The following is a 23,422-nucleotide window of genomic DNA, read 5'->3' as shown; positions in this document are numbered from 1 at the left end:
CACTCCAAAAAATAAGCTACTGTTCGTGCTCGAAAACTGGAGCTACAGACCACAAAATCCGATCCCCACCGTTGAAATTGAAGAACCAGATGTTTAGAACCCTCAGTTCAAATTTCAGCACGATCCAACGGTAACCGAATCGGAAAACGCAATTTAAAGCGGACTGCTGTAGCAGAAAATTTCTGGACGAAAATCTGCTTTCTCTCTCACGTTTTTCTCTTTATATGGCTCTATGAATTCACTCTTGTGTTGTGAAAATAAGACCTAAATTGATCCTATATATAGAAGAAATTTTGGGAAAAATTGGCATGGTCCAAATTGTATTGAGTTTTATTAATTCAATTCCACATAGGAAGGGAAAACCCAAAAACCTGACAATTTAAGAAGAAGAGAAATTCAAGTAATTGCCCTTACAAAGAGTGATTGTCGTAGGTTAAAAAAGTGAAAACGAATTATACCCTTACAAAGAGTGTTTGTCGTAGGTTAAAAAAGTGAAAACGAATTATAGGAGATCTAATAAGTAGAAAATTTGCTATTTGATATATCCCTATTAAAGGGAAGTAGTCAAATTGCCGTAGGTTTAAAAGGAAAAGGAAGACGAGAATAAGTAGGAAAATTATTATTTAATATCCCTATTAAAGAGCATTAAAAACCATGGTTAATATCCCAATAAGTATAAGCAGAAAACTTACAATTTAATATAGCCATGCGTAGGTTTAAAAGGACAAGGAAGGAAGAGAATAATTTACTTGTGGGTTAACCTATTCATTAACCTAAACATCTTCATTCAGCATGTTCAAGAATTGAGCTGCAAAGTTTCTTCACTGCCTTTGTTCAAATACCTTTTTTTTTTTTTTTTTTTTAATATAAAGTTTCAAGTTTCTTGTAATTTAATTTAGTAGGCATCAATAAACATATATGGTTTTATGCAATTAAAAAATTCTCCAATCTTTTGTCTTTCTTTTTCTTCTAGGTAACTGAAAGAATTAAACGGCATAGAGGATATCAATTGAAAATTTCAATGTTTGAATTTTTAACGGGCATGAATCTTGTAGTGGGTTAAATTCATCTCAATTCAGCAATATGTTCAAGAATTGTTGTTTCTTTTAAGGGGTATGAATTTTCCCTCATGCTTTCCTCTTTTTGATAAAGTTTCAATTAGCATATTCTTTTGTCATTCTTTCTGATCAGCGCATGAAACTCCTTAACGAAATATTATTCTCGATCACTGTCTATTTATTTTAGGTGTAGAATACTTTTTTTTTTCTTTTCTCTTCTCCACTTTTCATTTATTTTAAGGGTGAGATTCTTCTTTTCTCTGTAAATAACAAACATAGGGATATCACACTTTTGTAATTAAAGTCCATGTTTGTGATTGAATAGGTGATTAGACAATATAAAGGGTAAGTTTTGTCTAATTTAATTTTAAAGAACTTACGTCCAGGAAAATATTTTGAAGTACATTTCACCTTAGATAAATAATCATCAAAGTTTTCCCCTAATATTTAGGAGCCTTATATTAACCAAATTTTCTGCATTATACTTTATTATTTAAACTAGGTAAGAAATATTACTCTAAAATTAATTAAAAGTTTACTTTTTTTTTTTTTTTTTGACAAATCTTTCCTTTCTGATTGGGTTTGGGTACGTTTTCCATGTGTTTTAGTCCAACTAAGATATGATTTCGAAATTTTGTTTGTAAGGACAAATTTTATAGCCAATAGGCCTTTTCATCTATCCATATTATAGTAAAAGCACAAAGGGTCTTAAAAATATTGATTAAATTTTTTGTCATTTCATTAAAAGTTTCTACAATAGACAAAATTATCATTTGACTATTCGCTTAATATTTAAAAATAGACATTTAATTATATTCCTAATATTTAGAACTACTTTCACCTTTTATGTTTAGAATCATTAACCAACAGCATTAGACAAAACTGTAGTAGATGCAGGAGTCCTTCAATTTTCGACGTAGTATTACACGGAAAAATTCCGCCAACTTTCAAGTTCTTTTAGATGTAGGAGTATTTCTGTTCCTGTGACATGAAGAATCCTTTTTGCCTCTGATATTAAAAATGACATTTTAAATTGTTAAAGCGTTGTTGGAAATAGATTTAAACTAAACAAAATTGTTAATTAATTATTTTTCTAAACTTTAGGTCTTTGAAATCTGTCACGATCCAACCCGTCGTGATGGCACCCACACTAACCTCCTTGGTGGGCGAACCGTCCCCTTAACCAATTAATTATTCATTTATCCAATTACATGTCACGACCCAAATTACGGATAGTGCGGGCACCTACCTTATTACTACTTGACAGGCGAACCCTTACCGACCAACCCCTTTTTTAAAGTTGTTTTGGAAGCAATGTAACCTATGATAGTAAATAAAATGACAGTTACGAAGACATTCTTTATTTATTTAAAACAATTCAACTTTCCCAATGATCTAGTCTAGACAGGTACAAGAGCTTCTGAAAGTACAGAGAGATAACACAATTAAAAAGACACAACTTCCGCCTTTGGAATGAGATGCACAGAAGCTGAAGGAAGATATCCGGCACTTCAACTAATGAAACCTTCAAGCAACAACCTGAAACACATTTACACTCCAAAGGATGTAGCAAGTGTAGTATCAGTACACCACACGTACTGGTAAGCATCATAGGCAGACTGAGATTAGTTCACGCAACACGATATAAAACCAAACAGAATAATAAGATGGGTACAATCGTAACGCCTTTTTAGATCTACCCGTACTTAAACAGTTCTGACATAAACATGCTCGTATTCCATTACCATGTCAATGCAACACTAGGAAGTAAGGACCAACATACAACAATAGTTACATTCAAGACAAACTCCTGGATCAATTAAACCTCGACAAATTATAAAGGACATACCTCAACCTCTCTATCAACCGACACTCAGTGAGACCACTAATTCTTACCCCTTTCTCCCATAACCTGATGGACTCGTAGTTTAGCGATTAGACTTAATCAACACACAACCCACTATGGACACCAGACTCAACCGCCTATCAGGAATCAAGTGAGAACAAGTAAAGCAAAGCAGTCAATGATAGCAAATCAATGTATTTCCAAACACTTAGCCACGCTAATAGGGTTGACTCAACCTACCTTCCTATGTTTATCAACGGATTATGAGGTTACTTGTAAATGCCTCATCTCCACAATCATGAGGAAATCAATTGTAACTTACCAGAATGAACCATGACTATATGTCATCCAACCAGAATCAACTCAGCTACCGTCACAAAATATGAACACATAAGTACAATGTAATCAATGTTAGTTTCATACCGTACACATGCTAAATAGTAATGTTTTCCCAATTAGCTATGACCTGTAGGGGACCCATGGTGTCCATGTACCACTCACTCTGGAACTGACCTCGGATCACGAGCCCATAACTACGCCACATCCTCACCCCCTGTCAAATGTGCCTTTTCATATTTGTAGGTACCTTTCTCATCTCAATGTATATCTGTTCCGACAATAAATAAGGATCATGAACAATTAATGTATCAACCGTAAGAATGCAAGACACCATATCACAAGTCATAAAAAGACTTAAGAAATCAACCTCCTAACAATGTGGATACTCCACGAAGATACATGCAATAAGAATGTAAGCCATCACACAACAACCATACCAAGATTCAGACTCGACTCATCAATAACATGAATAAGGAATCACACAAAATCAACAAGGAAGTAAATACCGATGATTCCCGCATGCTCGGTCCATAGAATAACGACAACATGAATGCCTAATGAGGACACCTACAATTTAGCAACAGGCCGCCCCCACCCATGGTACAACAAGACTCTATTATAGCCAACTCGGTAATTGCACATACCCCACCCCGCCAACTAGATCAATACCAAACCATAATCACTACTTTGCTTCCCCGTTTGGCCTATCAACTACACATCTTGGTTCACTTATTCATTTAATGGCACGAGCCCACATAAATCAGCGTTTATCGTAGCCTAAACAATATCCAACCGAACTCCGTGTCTGAAGACCTAGTCATGCTTTCTCCCGTCAACTCTATAACATATATACGATTTACTAATTAAAGTCTAACTCAAGTAAACCATAACCTACCTCGTTGTTGAGCAACTATCACGAACGTTCATGGAATATCCACCATACCGTCTTTGAGCGGGAAGCCATGATAGAGAAATCTTTAAGGAAGATAACGCAAAGGATGTTTGGAGGGATACTTTTCCGTAGTCATCAAGTGTTTCACTCAGAGAATACCCTAATGACGGCTTAGAAGAGGGGTTTTGTGGACAAAAAGGGGTTAAATCTTGAAACAAAGTCATTAAACGCGGGTACTGATATGCGTATACCGCTGCAGCGGACTGCTCGTCCGCTACAGCGACCTCACTATGGCGGTCGTTCATCCGCTGTGGCGAAGACGTCCTCCCCCGGCCCACAACTCTTTAACTCTCATCTAATTCAATTACGATTAAATATTACACTTAAAACTCCACCGTGGACTAATGTTATGATGATACCCTTGTTTTTTCATACTAGGGCTGTGGAATGTCCAATAACGACTAGACGGGTCGTTACATTACAACTTAAAGAACAACAGAATCAATAATAATATGTCTAAGTCATGCCATAAATAGTAAATAAGTGCAGAATACTACATATTACAACCCCAAGAAATGAAAGTCATCATATAAAGACTTTAACCATAAGTACTGTCTACGAAATACATAAGTGTTTGAATATAACAATAATGTCTGAAAATAGGATAGACATCAAATAAGAGAGATCTCCAGGCGGCATGACATGGATAGGAGCTCACCCTCAAATCTGGTCAGGAAGTAGCCTCAGGCTATATGCGAGGTTTGCAAGACGACTCCGCAACGCAATCTGCACTCAAAAAGGGTGCAGCAAGGTAGTATCAGTACAAACACTATTACCGGTAGATATCATAGGCCGGCCGACTAAGATTAGTATCATGCATACATTCGTAAAAATAACAAGATAGACAGATAGGCACAACAACACAATAACAACCACCATTCAACAACGAATCACGGGAAAAGATGATGTCCAATGCAATGCAATCAATGATAAGTATCTAAACCGTACACACATAATAAAGGCCTTGTTCGCATGATAGTCATGAGCCGCGGGAGACCCATGGTGTCCATGTACCACTCGCTCCGGATCTGACCTCAGATCACGAGCCCATAACTAGGCCACATCCTCACCCCCGGTCAAATGTGTCTTATATATACACACACAAGATGAGCCTCCCGATATGGTTCAAGTCTAGAACCCAATATGAAGCACTACATCAATATAAGTATGATCAATCAATAATATCAATGCCAATAAAGTACAAGTCACAATGCCATAAGTCACAACAAGACTCAGATAAATCAACTCAACAATAGCATGAATCATACGAGCTATATCAATCAACACGAATAGTATATATCAGCCCCTTCCTTCCAAAACACAACAAGTACACCTCATGGTTCAATACATAAAGTAACGGCGACAAGCCCACATAATCAGAAGTCTTACCAACCCAGTTGGAGAGGGCCTTGGTAAGAGTATCTGCTAGTTGGTCCACGACGTGTATATGAACAACTTGAACTTGCTTGTGAACAAAATAGAATTCCACTGCAGTGTGTTTCATGCGTCTTTGGAAAAGGAAAAGGGCCAAATATACCCTGAACTATTCAAAATATGTCAAACCCTCCATTATGTTTTGGCTAAAAAATGCCTCGTCGTTAAGTTTTTGTCTCAAAAATACCTTCCTACTAACAGTTGCTACAACACAAGAGAAAATAGGTCAAATTTGCTTTTGAACTATTGGAAATGAGGCAATTTTGTCCTCCATTTAAAGGTCGAGACAAGTGCTATTAATTGTAAAGATTTGAGCAAAAACTTACATTAGCGATTATGAGATTACATCATTATTTTTAAATTACAATTTTAGACAATGTCACTTTTATGTTTTATATAAAACGTAATGTGCAAAAGTTATTGCGTTCCATGAAAACCATACGTTATTCTCTAGATTTGCCTTTGCTTCTGTATGTCCCGTTAACTCCCTACTAATAACTTTTAGTACTATCTTTAGCTAGACTGCCAGTTAGTAAGTGCCAATACTTAATTAGGTCCAAGGTCAGTTTAATTAAGAGCGTTGGCAAATATATAGCACCACTTTCTTAAGGCATTATTAGGACAGAAACATGCCTAAGGATATGGTATTTCTTTGTAGATTGAAAAGAGCAGCAAGCAGAGATTTATCCATTTTCAATTATGTTAGTACCCATTTGATAGCATAGCCGTTTCATTGATCGCCAGATCTTGAAAGACTTAGATTATCGTCTAACAATAATACTAATCATAATCTCAGCTCTGATACCATAAAGGAGCAAAATAGAAGATAGAAAAACTTGATCCATTTTATTGTTGGAATGCCACAAATAAATATACACGATGAGTCTAACAATTACCTAAGCTGACTCCACAAATGGAGGAGATAATGCTAATCCTAACAACCTGTTAAAATTTAGTAAAACAGTAAAAACAAACAATAAACTAATAGTAAAGATTAACAATAACTAATGACTTATACAACAGTAACTAAATCTAACTAATGCCTGATACAACAGTAAGTAATGCACTGATAAGGGGGTGTAGTTCTTGGTTAGAGTCATGGAGACATTAATAATATAGAGATTAATTATGCGGGGTTTTGATTATTCAGGATTAATTATGCAAAAATCATAATGCATGAATTATTCCTTTCGATTTGGTTTGTTGTATTAGAAATTAATATACTTTGTATATAATTTATAAAATAATTTTTTATTTATAATGCATCATAAAATATTTGATCCTAAAAATTGGGGCGACCCAAGGGTAATGCAGCTCAAGCAGCTGCTTTAGGCCACATCATTATGAGGGCCCCAAAATTTTCTTGTAAGTAGTACATGTAAACGTGTTAACCGGTTTGAACCGGACCGGACCGGTAACCGGTTAACAAACCGGCCGGTTTCCGGTTAAAAAACCGGAACCGACCACCGGTTCCGGTTTACCGGTTAAAAACCCGAAACCGGAACCGGTCCGGTTCAAACACGTCCAAACCCTCTTTTTTTATTTTTTGTATAGTATATATATATATTATAGTATTTATTAGTATATTGTAGGTATATTTACATATGTTATATAAGTTTATAAGTAAATTTTATATATTTACTAACTAACAGGCTAACAATAAGTCAGCAATGCAGCATATACGTGTATATATATATATATATATATATATATATATATATATATATATATATATATATATATATATATATATATATTAAGTTATATGCTTAAGTTATACTACATATACCTAAAATATAGTAAGAATATACTTATATATATCAATATACTTAGGTTATATAACTTACATATATATATATATATATATATATATATATATATATATATATATATATATATATATATATATATATATATATTTATGTTTAAGTTATATGTATACTATATATTATAAGTATATTCTTAGTATATTTTAGTTATTTTTCAAGTATATAACTTTCTAGTTTTTAATTTAAGTAGATGTATATTATAAGTATATTCTTAGTATATTTTAGGTATATTCCTAACTTAATATAAGTAAAAATATGAACACAAGTAAATAGAAGAAAGCTCAATGAGCCATATATTTTATTCATTCTTGGATAACATTTATTTGCAAGTTGTAGTTTTTTTTAACTTGCAAATAATACATGAGTTGCAAAGAAATAGTAGAATAATAAAATCACCAATTCTCAATCATTTGGTTAATTTCCCCCATATCATATTCGGCCATGAAGATATCTTCAAAATCTTCCATTTGGTCCGGTCCACTTGCTATCAAATCTTCAATCTCTTCTCTTCGCCTTCCTCCGCTTCTAAGTTTTGGTTGCGTCGCTCCGATCTAATCCAATCGCGAATGCACACTAGTACTTGTAAGCTAAAGCCGGATAATGAGTGTCTATGGTCTCCAATTTGTTGTCTTCCTTGGCTAAATGCACTCTCTGAAGCCACGGTTGATACTTGAACCTTAAGGATATCTTGAGCCATTCTTGAGAGTATCGAATGACTTGCTTTGTATTTCTTCCACCATGCTAAGACGTCCAACTCATCTAGTTCCTTGATATCCACATTTGGCTGCATCAAATAAAAGTTATATTCATCAAAGTTTGCACTACAAGAAGGAGTTGGATGTGAATGTAAAACTCTTAAACCCGACAAGCCCTTTTTGCTACTTTGAGAAGTAGTAGGGCGTGAAGTAACGGGTGTAGCATGTTCTTCCAAATTAGAATAATGAGTAAAAACTTTCTAAACTCATCATCAATAGCGAGTTCGGCTTCAGCTAAAGATGGTTGAACTCCCTCAATTTCTAAAAATGTATAAATTTGACCAACCAATGCTTTAGTATAAGACACTTTTAAACAAGGATTTAAAAGACAACCCAATATAAATAAAGTTGGGATGGGAAAACAATACTTCTTAAATTTTGTTGTCATATCAAAAATAGCCGCTTGATAACCGGGTTTATATTTATACTCTTGTAAAACTCTAGCTATTTCCGCTAAGTAGGCTAAAATTTCCGTTACCGTGGGATAGAATTGTTTAGAAAAAGCAAGAGTTGTATTATAAAATTTTTCTAAGAGTTCAACACATTTTCCTTAACATCTTCCCAATCCGTAAAATTTAACCAATCATCACTATTAATACTATATTTATTGTGAACTTGTTGTATGAGAATCCATACTCATATGCTTGTTGTAGTATAATGTAAGTATAGTGCCACCTAGTCTCAATTTCTACTTGAATTTTCCTAGGTCTAAGATTATTTTCCACACAAGCATTCTTAAAATCTCTAATTCTTCCCCCATTAGCATTACAAAAAAGAAACGCAACCGCATCTCTAACTTTTTGAATAGAATCGTCAAAACGCACAAGACCATCTTTGACAATTAAGTTTAAAATGTGAGAACTACATCTTACATGAAAAATATTTTTTAGCGGAGGGTTTAATTCTCTTTTTAAAAGACCAATCGCCTTTGTATTATTAGAAGCATTATCTAAAGCAATACAAAGTGTTTTTCTATAAATGTTAAAAAATCTCATAATATTAGACATTAATCTGCTAAAATATTTTCATCGTGACGACTTTTTCCTTCCTCATATAAAAAAGCTATAATTCTTTTTTGCATAACCCAATTGTCATCAACCCAATGACATGTAATAGCAAAAAAATCTAACTTGTTAAGACTAAGACCTAAATCAGCGGTAAGAGAAACGTTACAATTTAAAGAATTAAATACATGGCGCAAATAAAATCTATATTGTTTTAATACAAATCTATAACATCCGCTCTACAAGTACTTCTAGGAATACCCTCAAATAACGGATTATAACAATGTTGAATGTAAGTAACAAACCCCAAACCCGAAGGAAAGGAAAATAGTAAACAATCATAAGCTATTTCTACACGCTCTTTTTTCTTGTCATACTTAATATTTTTACCGATTTGTGGGTCTATCGTCATTTGAATACCCCCCACATTTGAACCCGTTTGCTCTCCCCAAACATCCATATGTTTCTTTCTCATATGAGCATTTAGTGTACCCGTTCCACCATCCTTACTAGTTTCTTGCTTAAAAGTAAATACTTGTCCACATAGGGTACATTTAGCTGTTTGGCTTTCCCTATCCTTAGTTATAAATTTTCAAATTTTAGCGGTTGGCTTACGAGTCCTAGGTGGTTTGTCTTGTGTATGTGATTGTGCAGGACATGTATCTTCTATGCGATTTTCGGGGGCTTGTGTTTCATCATCATCATCATCATCAATTTCATTAAAAGTGTCGGTATAATGTTGTTGCAATGCCTCATGACCTAAAAGTGGATTATTTCCACCAACATCAGTACCTAAATTAGGTGTTTCTTCCACAAATGTTTCCTCATTAAGCCCACGCCTAACAATACCACTACTACCGGCACCACGTCTAAATCTCTTCGCCATTATGAAATAGAATTAATTTAAATCACACTCAAATAAATCACAAGAAAATAAATTGCAACAAATTAAATTGCTAGAATTAAATTGCGTAAATTAAATTGCGAAAAATAAAGATAGAGTTGGAACGAAGGTACCAAATTGCTGGACTAATTTCCAACAAAGTGAAGACGGCTAGAATTGCAAATCCACCAAAGCTATTTCGGATTGTTGCAAAATCACCAACTCCACCAACAATACTATAATTGCAAAATTAATAATTGAAACTATAATAAGACTTTATAATATTTATTTGAGAGAAATTTAAAGTGGCTAATTGTTGCAAAGTAACTATAATTGAGAGATTGAGATTTGAGAGAAAGAGAAGAGTGAATTGGTGTGGATTAAAATGGAAATAGAGAGGGGTTTATATAGGGGTGGGGGATGAGTTAAAGTGTTAAAAAAAAAGTTTGGGGGGTTGGGGGTGGGGGGTGGGGGGTGGGGGGGAATGGGTTTGGGACCGTTTGGCGACGACCATTTTTGCAACTGGACCGTTGCCTAACGGTCCATTGGGCTGCCCCAACAGCTACAATTTGTTTTTTAATTCCACCGGTTTAACCGATCCGATTTTACCGGTTTAACCGGTTCCGGTTCCAAAAAAATTAAAAAATCGGATCGGTATATAAATAAACGGTTAACCGGTTCAACCGGTTCCTGTTTTACCGGTCCGGTCCGGGTTTAAGTGCATGTTATTTTTTTAAAAAACAATTGAAAGTACTATTTTTATAAAAATAGGGGAGTGAAAGTATTTTTGGGAATCATTCCCCTAACCTTCAGTGTAAATATCCTTTTTTCCTCATTTATGCGTAATCATCATTATCACAGGCCTGCATTATTATTGTTCTCACTCTACTTGTACTTCACTTTTACTTTTATATTTCACTTTAGCCTTTATCCATTCTCCAATTCTTCGGATTTTAAGTCTTGTTTTTCACTGAAAAAAAATTTCAATTGCCAATTCTTTTATTTTTTTCTCAAATTTTAGCATTGCACCAAAACTACTCAAGAAGTGAAAATAATATCAAGTTTTATATTTGTCAAACCAGGTTTGATTGTTCTATATTATATTATTTTGCATTTAAAATTTCTTATTTTTTATATTTTTCTTCATAGTATATATTCTCTTTTTAGTTATCTTTTAGAGTTTAAATATGTCATTTAGAAAGTATGAATTCAGATATTTAAAACTCCAAAAAAGAGAGAAAGATTGAAACTTGAATACAATCTCAAAATGGAGCCCTCGATAAATTTTAATAAACAACAAAAATTCTATAATCAGAAAATATGGGAGAACTTACTGTAGATGAGAAAATTGGTGATATAATTAAATCAGACGATAAAATAAAATCCAAAAAAAAAAAAGAGATTGGTGTGAAAACTAAAGGTATCTTCAAAAAATCAATGAATTAGCTGTATTATCAATTGAAAGCGAACTATTGGAAGAAATCGATTATAAATTAATTACTCCCTCCAGATAAAAAAAAGTGTCCACTTAGTTTTTTTTTTTGGGTCAGAAAAGTGTCCACTTCTCAAATCAAGAAAGAATTAATCTTGTTTTTCCAGATTTGCTCCTATTAAGTGTTATATGATCAAATTCCAGTGCCTATTTAATTAGGGGTAGTTTATTTAAATTACCTATTTTGTCTAGAAGTTAGTATTTTCATAAGGGGTGCGCAAATAGCTAAGTGAACTCTTTTTTTTTTTTTTTTTTATTCGGAGGGAGTATTGTAATAATTTTGCATCTCAAAAACCTAAAAAAATTAATTTCAAATAAAGTTACATATGGTTTCTCTCTCACCGAAAAACTTAAGGTTTCTCTTTGAAGTTTCGCTTTAGGCTGTATATATCATTGAGCAAAAATGAGGCAGGACAAAGGTACATAGTTGGCATGTGAAAGTGCTGCAATTAAATGCATAAACTTAAGTGTGGTTGATAGAGGGTAGATTTATCATTTCAGTATTAATACGTAAATTAACTCATTCACTTATAACCTATTTATTTACATGAGATTGTACAATGATAAAACTCCCTCCGTCCCTAAATACTTGTTTCATTTCGCTTCTCGAGAATTAAACTATTTAAACATTAAATATATTTTAAGATGTATCCTTTCTTCAAATTCTTATGAGAAGAATTGTAACTTGTAGTGTTTTTCCTATATATCTAAATTTTAATATTAGAATATTAAATTAATAATCGGATTTAGCTTAAAAATTAATCAAATTTACTATAGAGAAGAGTAACGTGACAATTATTTTGAGATGGGGGAGTAAAAGTTATACCCAAGCTCAACTAGGCCCTTCACTAGTAAAGTAATACTCCACAAAAGATTTTCAGTAAATAAAGTTCATTTTTTCAAAACTAAAGTTGCTACCTTCCCTTTCGTCTACTTCTTGAAGCTCTGGGTTACCGCCATTTTCCTAGCAAACTGACCAGACGTTTATGTTGGGTCCATCCCATAATTTGAGGAAGGAAACATCTCCCTCATTTTAAGGAAGAAAACAAGGAAGAAAACATTTTTCTTGTTTTGAGGAAGAAAACATATTCCTTGTTTTAAGGAGGAAAACATCTTCCTTGTATTTGACAAATTGTCAAGTGCTTGCTTGAGTCACAAATGACATCAATAGGTTCATTTCATCCCTATAAATAGGGAAGTCTTCTATCATTTGTAGCATCACCAAGAGCAAGAGAGAAAAACAATAAGAAAAACACTTGAGTGAGATATAGGTATTCAGTTTAGGATTGGTTTTTTTGTAATAGTTGAGTGTGAGAGTTGCTCCTCCTATTGTAATTCTGTTCCGGTTATGAATAGAAGACTTTTCCAATCCTAACAAGTGGTATCAAGAGCTTGGTTAATCTTCCAGGCCAATCTTTTAAAGTTTCGTAAAATTTTCAGTAAAAAATTTTTTGTCCCAAAATTATGCTCTGAGTATACCATTAGAAAGATCTCGTTCCGAGGATTCCGAATATATAATTTTCGAAATTTTTCGACCACCGGAAGACCTCCAAAAGTCCAGTCAAAGTTTCTCTGTCCACTATCGCCGCCGCCGCTCCGCCACCTTCCGGCCACCAGCTCGCCGGAGAAGACGACCGGAGAAACCCGATCCGATCAACCCGTTTGACCAGAACCAGATCTGGTCAAAGTCCAATTGCCACATCATCCTTTTGTTGACTCTTTCAACCAGCCAGTGGTTAAACCAGCCCAATTCGGTTTGAATTAGTGCAGCCCGGTTCACTCTGTTTTTGTCCGGTTTTCTGATTGGTCAGATCGGTTCCCTAGGTTTTCGAGCATTCTGGATTCAACCGTGAGTCCCGTTTTGCCTGATTCTGCTTCCACAGTCCAGTACAAGCAGATTAGGTGCACTTTATCATGGAGAAATCATTATCGGATACCATGATTCCGCTAACATCTTCAAATTATAACATGTGAAAACCTCGTATGGAGGACTTCTTAAATTTGAAGGATTTAGCCGAGCCGCTTGAAAATAAAGGTGCCAAACCCGACAAGAAGATAGACGAAGAATGAGCAAAAATGAATAGGAAAACGGTCGCACAAATTCGACAGTGGATTGACCATAGTGTATTCCATCATGTCGCGCATGAAACGAGTGCTTACAAACTTTGGGAAAAGCTTGGGAGCATGTACCAAGCAAAAACGGCTCGAAATAAAACATTGTTGATGAGGCGATTGGTAAATCACAAGCTACGTAGCGGTACCTCTGTCACAGAACACACAAGTCAGTTCCAAGATCTCGTGAACCAGCTAAGTGCAGCCGAATGGGTTCTCAAAGATAGGAGCAAGCAATCTTGCTCCTAAGTTCTCTACCTGATAGCTGAGAGACTCTTGTCGTCACTCTCAGTAATTCCGCCCCCAATGGTAAAGTGACCATGCAGATGGTCACGGACGCCTTAATAAACGAGGAATCGCGAAGAAAAGAAGCCGGGGTAGATCAATCATATGCCCTCTGAAAATAGTGGACGCAACGGGGGTAGAAGCGGAGGTAGAGGAAGAGGCCGAGGCAAAGGTAGAAGTCGAGGTCAAAGTAGAGGAAGATCTCAAGTTCGAGGGAGATCACGAGAGCAGGGAAAGTCCGTCGATACCAACACTTGGTTCGAGGGCTATTGTAACTATTGTGGCAACTATGGCCACAAGAAGGTGGAGTGTCGAAAGCTTAAACGGGAGCAGCCTCAAACTAACCAGAGTTCGAGCAAGGAAGATGGTGAGACCATGGTCACCGTGTCACCAGACATTGCACTTGTTACATGCGGAGAGGAAGCATGCCTACACGTGGGCACAAATGATATTGAGTGGGTGATTGATACTGCTGCATCATTCCATGCCACTCCACACCGGGATTTGTTTAGTACTTATAATTCTGGAGACCACGACGTTGTGAAGATGGGAAACACCAGTTTCTCGAGCATTGTTGGCATTGGTGATGTGCACATAAAAACCAGCAATGGAAGCTTACTTGTGTTAAAAGAGGTTCGTCATGTTCCGGATCTGAGATTGAATCTGATCTCAGGAGTAGCTCTGGATCGACAGGGGTATGGAAATCTGTTCAAGGATGGTACGTGGAAGCTGTCCAAAGGCTCTATGGTTATTGCTAGAGGACATATTTGTGGTACTCTTTACAAAACCAATGTAAAGTTGTATCGACCGAGTCTCAATGCAGTTGAAGAAGAGACATCGCCAAACTTGTGGCATAGACGATTGGGCCACATGAGTCTGAAGGGATTGACGACTCTTGCAAAGAAAGAAGCCATCTTAATAGATAAAGACGTAACTTTGGATCCCTATGATCACTGTTTATTCGGGAAACAACATAGAGTTTCTTTCAGTTCCACCAGAAAGAATCGTTCTGAGTTGCTGAGCCTTGTCCACTCTGACGTGTGTGGACCCATTGAAGAAGAATCTCTTGGTGGTAGCAAATACTTCGTGACATTCATCGACGACGCATCACGGAAGGTTTGGGCTTATTGTCTCAAATCGAAGGATCAAGTATTCGATCGTTTCAAGACATTCCATGCTATGGTAGAAAGGGAGACTGGAAAGAAGCTGAAATGCCTCCGGTCCGACAATGGAGGCGAGTACACTTCCCGGGAGTTTTTTGCATATTGTGCTGAACATAGGATCAGACATGAGAAAACGGTGCCACGAACACCACAACATAACAGTGTAGCTGAAAGAATGAACCACACTATTGTTGAGAAAGTCCGATGCATGCTCAGTATGGCTAAACTGCCAAAGCCATTCTGGGGCGAAGCTGTTCTGACAGCTTGTTATCTTATAAACAGGTCACCTTCAGTCCCATTGAACTTTGAAGTTCCAGAAAAGATATGGTCTGGGAAAGATATTTCATATTCTCACTTGAAAGTGTTCGGGTGCAAGGCATTTGTGCATGTATCCAAGGAGTTGAGGCAGAAGCTTGATCTCAGATCAACTCCGTGTATCTTTATCGGCTATGGAGATCAAGAGTTCGGATACAGGCTGTGGGATCCCGAATGAAGAAAGTGATTCGAAGTAGAGACGTCGTGTTCCATGAAAACTAGTTTCATGAGTGTGCTCCAACAATCAACAAGCAACGAAGTTATCATGCTCCAGATGATGTCCCCGAATCACCACACATTCCTCTCAACAACGAGGAACTTCATGATAATGTCCATGATGAACAAGAAAACATTGATCCGGCAGATGTTGATGATGATCAAAACGAAGAAATTCTTGAGCAGGGGGAGCCTTCACCCCAAGACGCAGCTGGAAATAATCAAGTTCGACGTTCTGCAGGAGGGTTAATCCCTCAAAGGTCATACTCGCCAACAGAATGGATCCTTCTTACCAGCGAGGGGGAGCCAGAGAGCTTTCAAGAAGCTCAATCTCATCGTGAAAAATCCAATTGGCGACAGGCCATGGAGGAAGAAATGAATTCTTTACAAAAGAATCAAACATATGAGTTGGTGAAACTTCCTCCGGGAAAGAAGGCCTTGAAGAACAAATGGGTCTTCAAGCTCAAGAAAGATGCTAGCGGAAATATCGTGAAGTACAAGGCAAGGCTCGTAGTCAAAGGTTTCCAACAGAAGGAAGGAATCGACTTTGATGAGATTTTTTCGCCGGTTGTGAAGATGATGTCTATCCGAGTGGTTCTCGGATTGGTGGCAAGTATGGATCTTGAACTTGAGCAGATGGACGTGAAAACAACTTTTCTGCATGGTGATTTGGAGGAAGAAATATACATGGAGCAGCCCAATAGTTTCCGAATCCCAAAGAAAGAGCATCTCGTTTGCAAGTTAAGGAAGAGTCTCTACGGTCTCAAACAAGCCCCAAGGCAATGGTACAAAAAGTTCGACTCATTCATGCTAAAACATCAATACAAAAGAACAACTACAGATCATTGTGTGTACTTGAAGAAGTTCCCCGATGAAAAATTTATCATCCTTCTGCTTTATGTGGATGATATGCTGATAGTAGGCCAGGATGCAACTATGATCAACAACTTGAAGAAAGATTTGTCTAAGTTCTTTGATATGAAAGACTTAGGCCCTGCACAACATATCTTGGGCATGAAAATCATTCGTGATCGAAAGGCAAAGAAGTTGTTCTTGTCACAAGAGGAATACGTTGAACGCGTGATCAAAAGGTTCAATATGAAAAATACCAAGCCTGTTGGTACTCCACTAGCAAATCACTTCAAGTTGAGCAAGGAAAGTTGTCCTTCTTCCGAAGAAGAAAAGAAGAAGATGAAAGCAGTGCCCTACTCTTCAGCAGTTGGAAGTTTGATGTATGCAATGGTGTGCACAAGGCCAGACATTGCTCATGCTGTCGGTGTTGTGAGCAGATACTTATCAAATCCAGGAAGAAAACATTGGGAAGCTGTCAAGTGGATACTACGGTACCTGAAGGGTACATCCAGACTATGTTTGTGCTATGGGGGAGCTAAGCCGATTTTGGAAGGTTACACTGATGCTGACATGGCAGGAGATTATGATAGCAGGAAATCAACTTCGAGTTATATATTCACATTTGCAGGGGGAGCTGTGTCATGGCAATCCAAGTTACAAAAGTGTGTAGCACTATCAACCACAGAAGCCGAATACATTGCCGCAGTTGAAGCTGGGAAGGAGCTTATGTGGCTGAAACGTTTCCTTCAAGAACTGGGTTTCCGACAAGAAGAATACACAATTCATTGTGATAGTCAAAGCGCTATGGATCTCAGCAAAAACTCAAGGTACCACTCACGCACAAAACATATTGACGTTCGATATCACTTGCTCAGAGAAGCAGTCGAGCAACATGAACTGAAGCTCTCCAAGATCAACACAAACGACAACCCTGCAGACATGCTGGCCAAGGTAGTACCGAGAGACAAGTTCGAATTGTGCAAAGAACTTGTCGGCATACACTCAAACTAAAAGCCAGTGTACTCTCCTTCAGGTGTATGGGACTGGAGGGGGAGATTTGTTGGGTCCATCCCATAATTTGAGGAAGGAAACATCTTCCTCATTTTAAGGAAAAAAACAAAGAAGAAAACATTTTCCTTGTTTTGAGGAAGAAAACATATTCCTTGTTTTAAGGAAGAAAACATCTTCCTTGTATTTGACAAATTGTCAAGTGCTTGCTTGAGTCACAAATGACATCAATAGGTTAATTTCATCCCTATAAATAGGGAAGCCTTCTATCATTTGTAGCATCACCAAGAGCAAGAGAGAAAAACAGTAAGGAAAACACTTGAGTGAGATATAGGTATTCAGTTTAGGATTGGTTTTTTTGTAATAGTTGAGTGTGAGAGTTGCTCCTCCTATCGTAATTCTGTTCCGGTTATGAATAGAAGACTTTTCCAATCCTAACAGTTTATTGCAAAATATTATCCAGTAAGTCCTCTCTTCATCTAAGGAAATTTCTCTGGTAAATTTCCAATCAATATATCAGTCCCTGATAGGCCTGCTTGTGTGGCTTTCTTTGATTCTTGATTTTCTTTAATTGTTTTTCTTCGGCAATGGGGTAGTTTAGTGATAATGGCAATGTGGTCTGTACCAATGAAAATTAAATTGTGCGAGTGTTTATTTTTACTCATATGCTCTTTTATCAGCAATGTGCCATGATTCTTGATTCCATTGAATTCTGGGTATTACAAGCTATTCCTAAAAGTTCAAAATTTCTTTTGCTTCTTGGGATTTTAATATAATTTCGTCGTAGTTTACTGCGATGGTGATCGCGTTGAATCTTGGTGATTAGTTGGAAAAGTTAAAACAAAAAAAAACGTTTGATTCGCTCTTGGTAACGTATCTGATTCATTTTCAATCTAGCTTTGTTTTCATTTTGTCCGAAGAAGTTGATGAGGACTAGTGGTGTTATCACGGTAGGGTAGTTGTTAGAGGAACTATTTTCCTCAAATTGGCATTTCCCTTATCTTTCAAAGTTGTATTGATATGAATATTGTATTTTTGCCTTTTACCTCCTATCATTGTACTCTTTTTGCTTGAAAGATGAATAAAATGCGTAGTTAAAAAGAAGTGTCTAAATGAAAAATTCGGACAAGTTTAAGGGGCGCACATGCGTTCAACAAAGGAAATTTTGGGAAAAACCAGATCCAATTCTCAAAATCCGAATCCCAGTAAAAACTAGATGTAATTCCCAATCCGAATCACAGTCAAATCCCTCAAGCATTCATCAATTCATATATATACACAGACATCGCCTTCTGCCATTCTATCCTCAAGCTTTCATCAAATCTTACGTTTTTCATTTCTTTTCTTTTCCTTTTGCATTGAATTCTATTGGTAAAATATGAAAGATTCTTCTCCAAACTTAATTTATCTGTGACATTTGATCTAACGATTCACCAAAAAGTTGTAATCTTTTTATCTATCAAAGTTGTGATTACCGTTTTGTATCCAAAGTTTTTGTTTCAGCTTTTGGAAGCTTTAATTTGTGTAACATCTCCTTGACATGCTTGGTATGTACTTGTTAGAATAGTTTCTGTAACTGGATATTTATTGTGGTAAGTTGAGAATTGGTCTAACAGTAGTCACGGATGCAGCCTTTGCGCTGCCTGTGACTGAGCTCAGTATTTATTTGACTCAGAGTTTAAAAGTATGTGAAAAACTACTAAAATTTCAACAAATAAGAAGTCCAAAGTGTGCCTTTGTTGTTTAACAATTATTCTAGCTAACTTTGCTCTAACTTAGGTTCATTGCCCATGGGATTATTGTGGTAGACATGAGTCATATGCAACATGTTGAAGCATGTTTATAGTCTTATATTCTGACTTTTTTCTTTTTCTTTCCAAATAATCAGAACTCAGAATTGCAATGATAGGTCGCTGCTGTAAGAGACTTAAAGTTGAAGGGGACAAATTTGATAGACTCACCGATCTTCCTATTGATGTCCAACACCAGATTCAGGAGTACTTGTCTAGGGAGGAAGCTGCAAGAATGGGTGTTTTGTCTAGAGCGTGGAGACACGTTTTTGCTTCAATCCCCAAGCTTGTATTTTCTGCTCAGTTTTGCCAGAGAAAGCCATCAGACACATTAATAGACATCATTAGAACAATTCTGTTGCAGCATGATGGAACCATTAAGACATTCCTCCTGAATATGTCATCAATACCTTCTTCCCAGCACTCAATTATCGATCAATGGATGCTTTTGTTGTCAAGAAATGGTGTCATGGATCTCACCCTTCAGAATCTACACAGTGCTCCTTATAAATTGCCTTCCTATGTGTACGGTGTAGAACTACAAAGTTTGAGCCTGTCCAACTGCATTTTCAGGGCGCCATGCAGCTTTAGGGGTTTCCACAAGCTCAAAAAGCTTTCACTACATAAAGTCGCCTTGGAATTAGACAATCCAACTTCTTTCTTGTGGATGCCAAACCTTGTGGTTCTGCTGGTTAGGTTGTGTAGTGGTTTTCCTAACTTGAAAATATATGCTCCAGAACTTTGTGGAATATGTTTCGTTACCTGGAGCACCGAAACCCTTGAGTTGGGTCATTTCATGGACTGTCGGAAGCTGAAAACAGTTATACTTGGAACATCAAGAAACAATCAAAGATAAAGTGATAAACTTGACCTATCTTCTCAACTGCTGGACTGAAGTTCATCATTTTTCTCTGGACAGTTACTACCTCAAGTCTTTTGCTACTGAAGCAGAGAGGCTCCCCACATGCCTCAACAGCTTGACATCTCTCTGTTTATTGGAATTCGATTTTGATGATGAAGATCAAATATTTTCTCTTCTAGGAATGCTTAGAAGTGCTCCCAATTTGGAGGACCTTCTACTTTTGTCGAGCTCGAAGAAGAAAGGTGGCAAGGAAATCAGTGTAAATCATTTTGAACGACCAGCCTACAGGACACTAGTGCTCCACAAGCTTCAAAAATTGAAAATAAATAATTTCTATGGTTCAAGAACCGAAATGCTCTTTGTAAGGTTTACACTTGCCTCTGCCCCTTCACTCCTGAAGACCAGCCTTACAGAAGATGCAGAAAGTGTTCATGAAAGCCAATCCTTGAAGATCTCAAAGGAGTTGTTGCGGTTCCCTCGGGCATCTCCTAAATTGGAAATAATATTTGAACCATCAAAAATAGTCAGGGAAGTGATTATTGAGATGGCCGGACTCCTTTCTCATCATCTTGACTCCTGTCTGTACAAATGACTAGTGTAGAAGACTTCCTTAAAAATTGACTAGTATAGAGGATCCTGTATTATATCAGAACATATCTTTTGACGTTGCCCAAACTTCCCGGAAGTGTATGAACAAATCTTTTGACTACTTCTATTACCAAGTGAGAACTCTCATATGCAGTACCATCCCTGCTATTGGTACTAAAAGATTCATTAATCTTCTAAAGTTTTTTACATAAGAAAGCCTTTGTGAAATTAATTCATAGTTTATTCGATCACACAAGAAAGCCTCTAGATTACCGGTGCGACATGTTAGGGGCCTTGATGCATTATATGCTGTAGCTTTGTTTGCTTTTACTGGAGCTGTGCATCTTGTTGAGTTCAGGTTTCAAGAACTCAAAGACCTTTGGGAGGAATTCTTGTCTCTGCAGCTTCCATTCTATTCATTTCTTTGTTTTGCCTCTTTTGTGGCATGTTACTGCATCCATGTGTGAAGTATAGAGTCAAAAAGACTAAACTAGTCTTGAATTACCACTTAATTTCTCTATATGACTTGATATCATCTATTCTATGAGTTTGACTGTCATGATGGAGACACCAATATAATCTAAAGTACTTTCCAGTTCTCGTCTATAGTTGGATAATTATCGAGAAAAGGACCAAAATCATACATTATGTTTGAGTTTGGATCAAAATCATACATATTCTTTCACATGGAGCACTAATAGTACATTATGTTTGCATAAGTGGTGCACTTTTAGTCAAATTCCCAATTATTGTTTTAGAAATTTAACGGAAAAGAACAAAAATGCCCCTGAACTTTTAGAAAAGGTATAAAAATACCCTTTATTCATCTATTTTGCTAAAACTACCACTCAATTCAACTTTTTGGCTCATTTACTCCCTTGACTAACGGACAACACTAATTTTTTTTTAAAAAAAATATTTAAATTGCACATGACATTTTATTACTGAAAAATTGATTTATTTTTTTAAAAAGAAATTTGAAAAATCGTTATTTGTAGAATAAGGAAAAATAATTTTTCAACATCCGTTTCTTTAAAAAACAAATGTAGTAAGCCTTTTATATATATGAAAAAAAAAAACAGAATTGGATTTTCATTAAAACATGTAGAATTTTTTTAAATTTGGAAAAAAGAATTAACGAGTAAAACCTTGACTAACGAACAACACTAATTTTTTTTCTTTTCAAAATGTGAAAAACTGGATTTTTATAAAAATCTGAAAAAATTAAATTTTTTTATGGAAAAACTGTGTTTAAAAAAAAAAACCAGAAAACTATCTCTTTTTAAATCTAGAAGAAAATTATGGAGTATTAGTTTTGCACATTTTACTTAAAAAAACAATCAGTTTTTCAGATTTAAAAATTGAATTTTCTAAAAAAAAATGGGGTTTCCACCCGTTAAAAAAAATTCCACATGTTTTAATGAAAATCCAATTCTGTTTTTTTTTTTATATATAAAAGGCTTACTACATTTGTTTTTTAAAGAAACGGGTGTTGAAAAATTATTTTTCCTTATTCTACAAATAACGATTTTTTAGATTTCTTTTTAAAAAAATAAATCAATTTTTCAGTAATAAAATGTCATGTGCAATTTAAATATATTTTTTAAAAAAAATTAGTGTTGTCCGTTAGTCAAGGGGAATAAATGAGCCAAAAAGTTGAATTGAGGGGTAGTTTTAGCAAAATAGATGAATAAAGGGTATTTTTATACCTTTTCTAAAAGTTCAGGGGCATTTTTGTTCTTTTCCGTTAAATTTCTAAAACAATATTTGGGAATTTGACTAAAAGTGCACCACTTATGCAAACATAATGTACTATTAGTGCTCCATGTGAAAGAATATGTATGATTTTGATCCAAACCCAAACATAATGTATGATTTTGGTCCTTTTCTCGATGATTATCTATGGGAGTTTTTGCTCCCGTTTAGCCATAGAATTTGGGAGCATATTTATAAAATATTTTTTCAAATCTTTGTTTGGCCATAGATTTTTGATAGATTTTGAAAACAAATCTTCAAATTCCAAATTCCGGCTCAAACCTGTTTTTGGGCCAAGATCTACCCGTTGGCTTTTTTAAAATTTTTAAAAATTACCCCAAACTTTTGTATGTTATAAAAAATGTCCCCATCTATTTATGACCCCAAATATAAACATTTGTATTCAAGCTTATATGTAACAGTTGTGGGGTTCTAAATTTATGGTTTCTGTCATTCTGATTCTATGCATTTCACAGACCATATGGAGTAGTCCAGTTATTAACTGATTTAGTTAAGTTCTTGTATTTGAGAAGTGATTTTTTACTTGATGGTGGAACATCTTTTGCAATAATGTTTCACATTAAACTTGAATAAGGTTTTGTTGAGATCCGTTTTGGTGTTATGCTTAATGGTCAACCAGTGTTGAACCATTATATGTGTTTTCTGGGGTTTCACTTTTTTTCCTTTTCCTAATTTATCTAATTCTTTGTTGTCAGTAATTAGACTTTCACCTGGTATAGTAGTCTTTTTCTGCTTGCATTGTTAGAGTTTCATACTGTAGTTTGTATAAATATGGAGCAGCCCAAAAGTCTCTTAATCAGAAAATAGCTTCTCATTTTGATGTAAGCTCCAAAATGTAGGAAAATATTTTAAGTTGTCGTGCT

At 35.8% G+C, this 23,422-nt stretch overlaps 1 protein-coding gene across 1 annotated transcript; it reads left to right on the top strand.

The window, feature by feature from the left end:
• The first annotated feature begins 19,009 nt into the window (after nt 1-19,009).
• Nucleotides 19,010-20,871, top strand: LOC132642651 (F-box/FBD/LRR-repeat protein At1g13570-like). The gene has a single exon (XM_060359733.1). The coding sequence runs from the start codon at nt 19,446-19,448 to the stop codon at nt 20,187-20,189; it is 744 nt and encodes a 247-aa protein (XP_060215716.1). The 5' UTR covers nt 19,010-19,445; the 3' UTR covers nt 20,190-20,871.
• Nucleotides 20,872-23,422: the final 2,551 nt, after the last annotated feature.

Source organism: Lycium barbarum, chromosome 5, assembly GCF_019175385.1.
Source record: "Lycium barbarum isolate Lr01 chromosome 5, ASM1917538v2, whole genome shotgun sequence".
Classification (NCBI taxonomy): domain Eukaryota; kingdom Viridiplantae; phylum Streptophyta; class Magnoliopsida; order Solanales; family Solanaceae; genus Lycium; species Lycium barbarum.
This window is presented reverse-complemented; position numbering and strand designations above follow the sequence as displayed.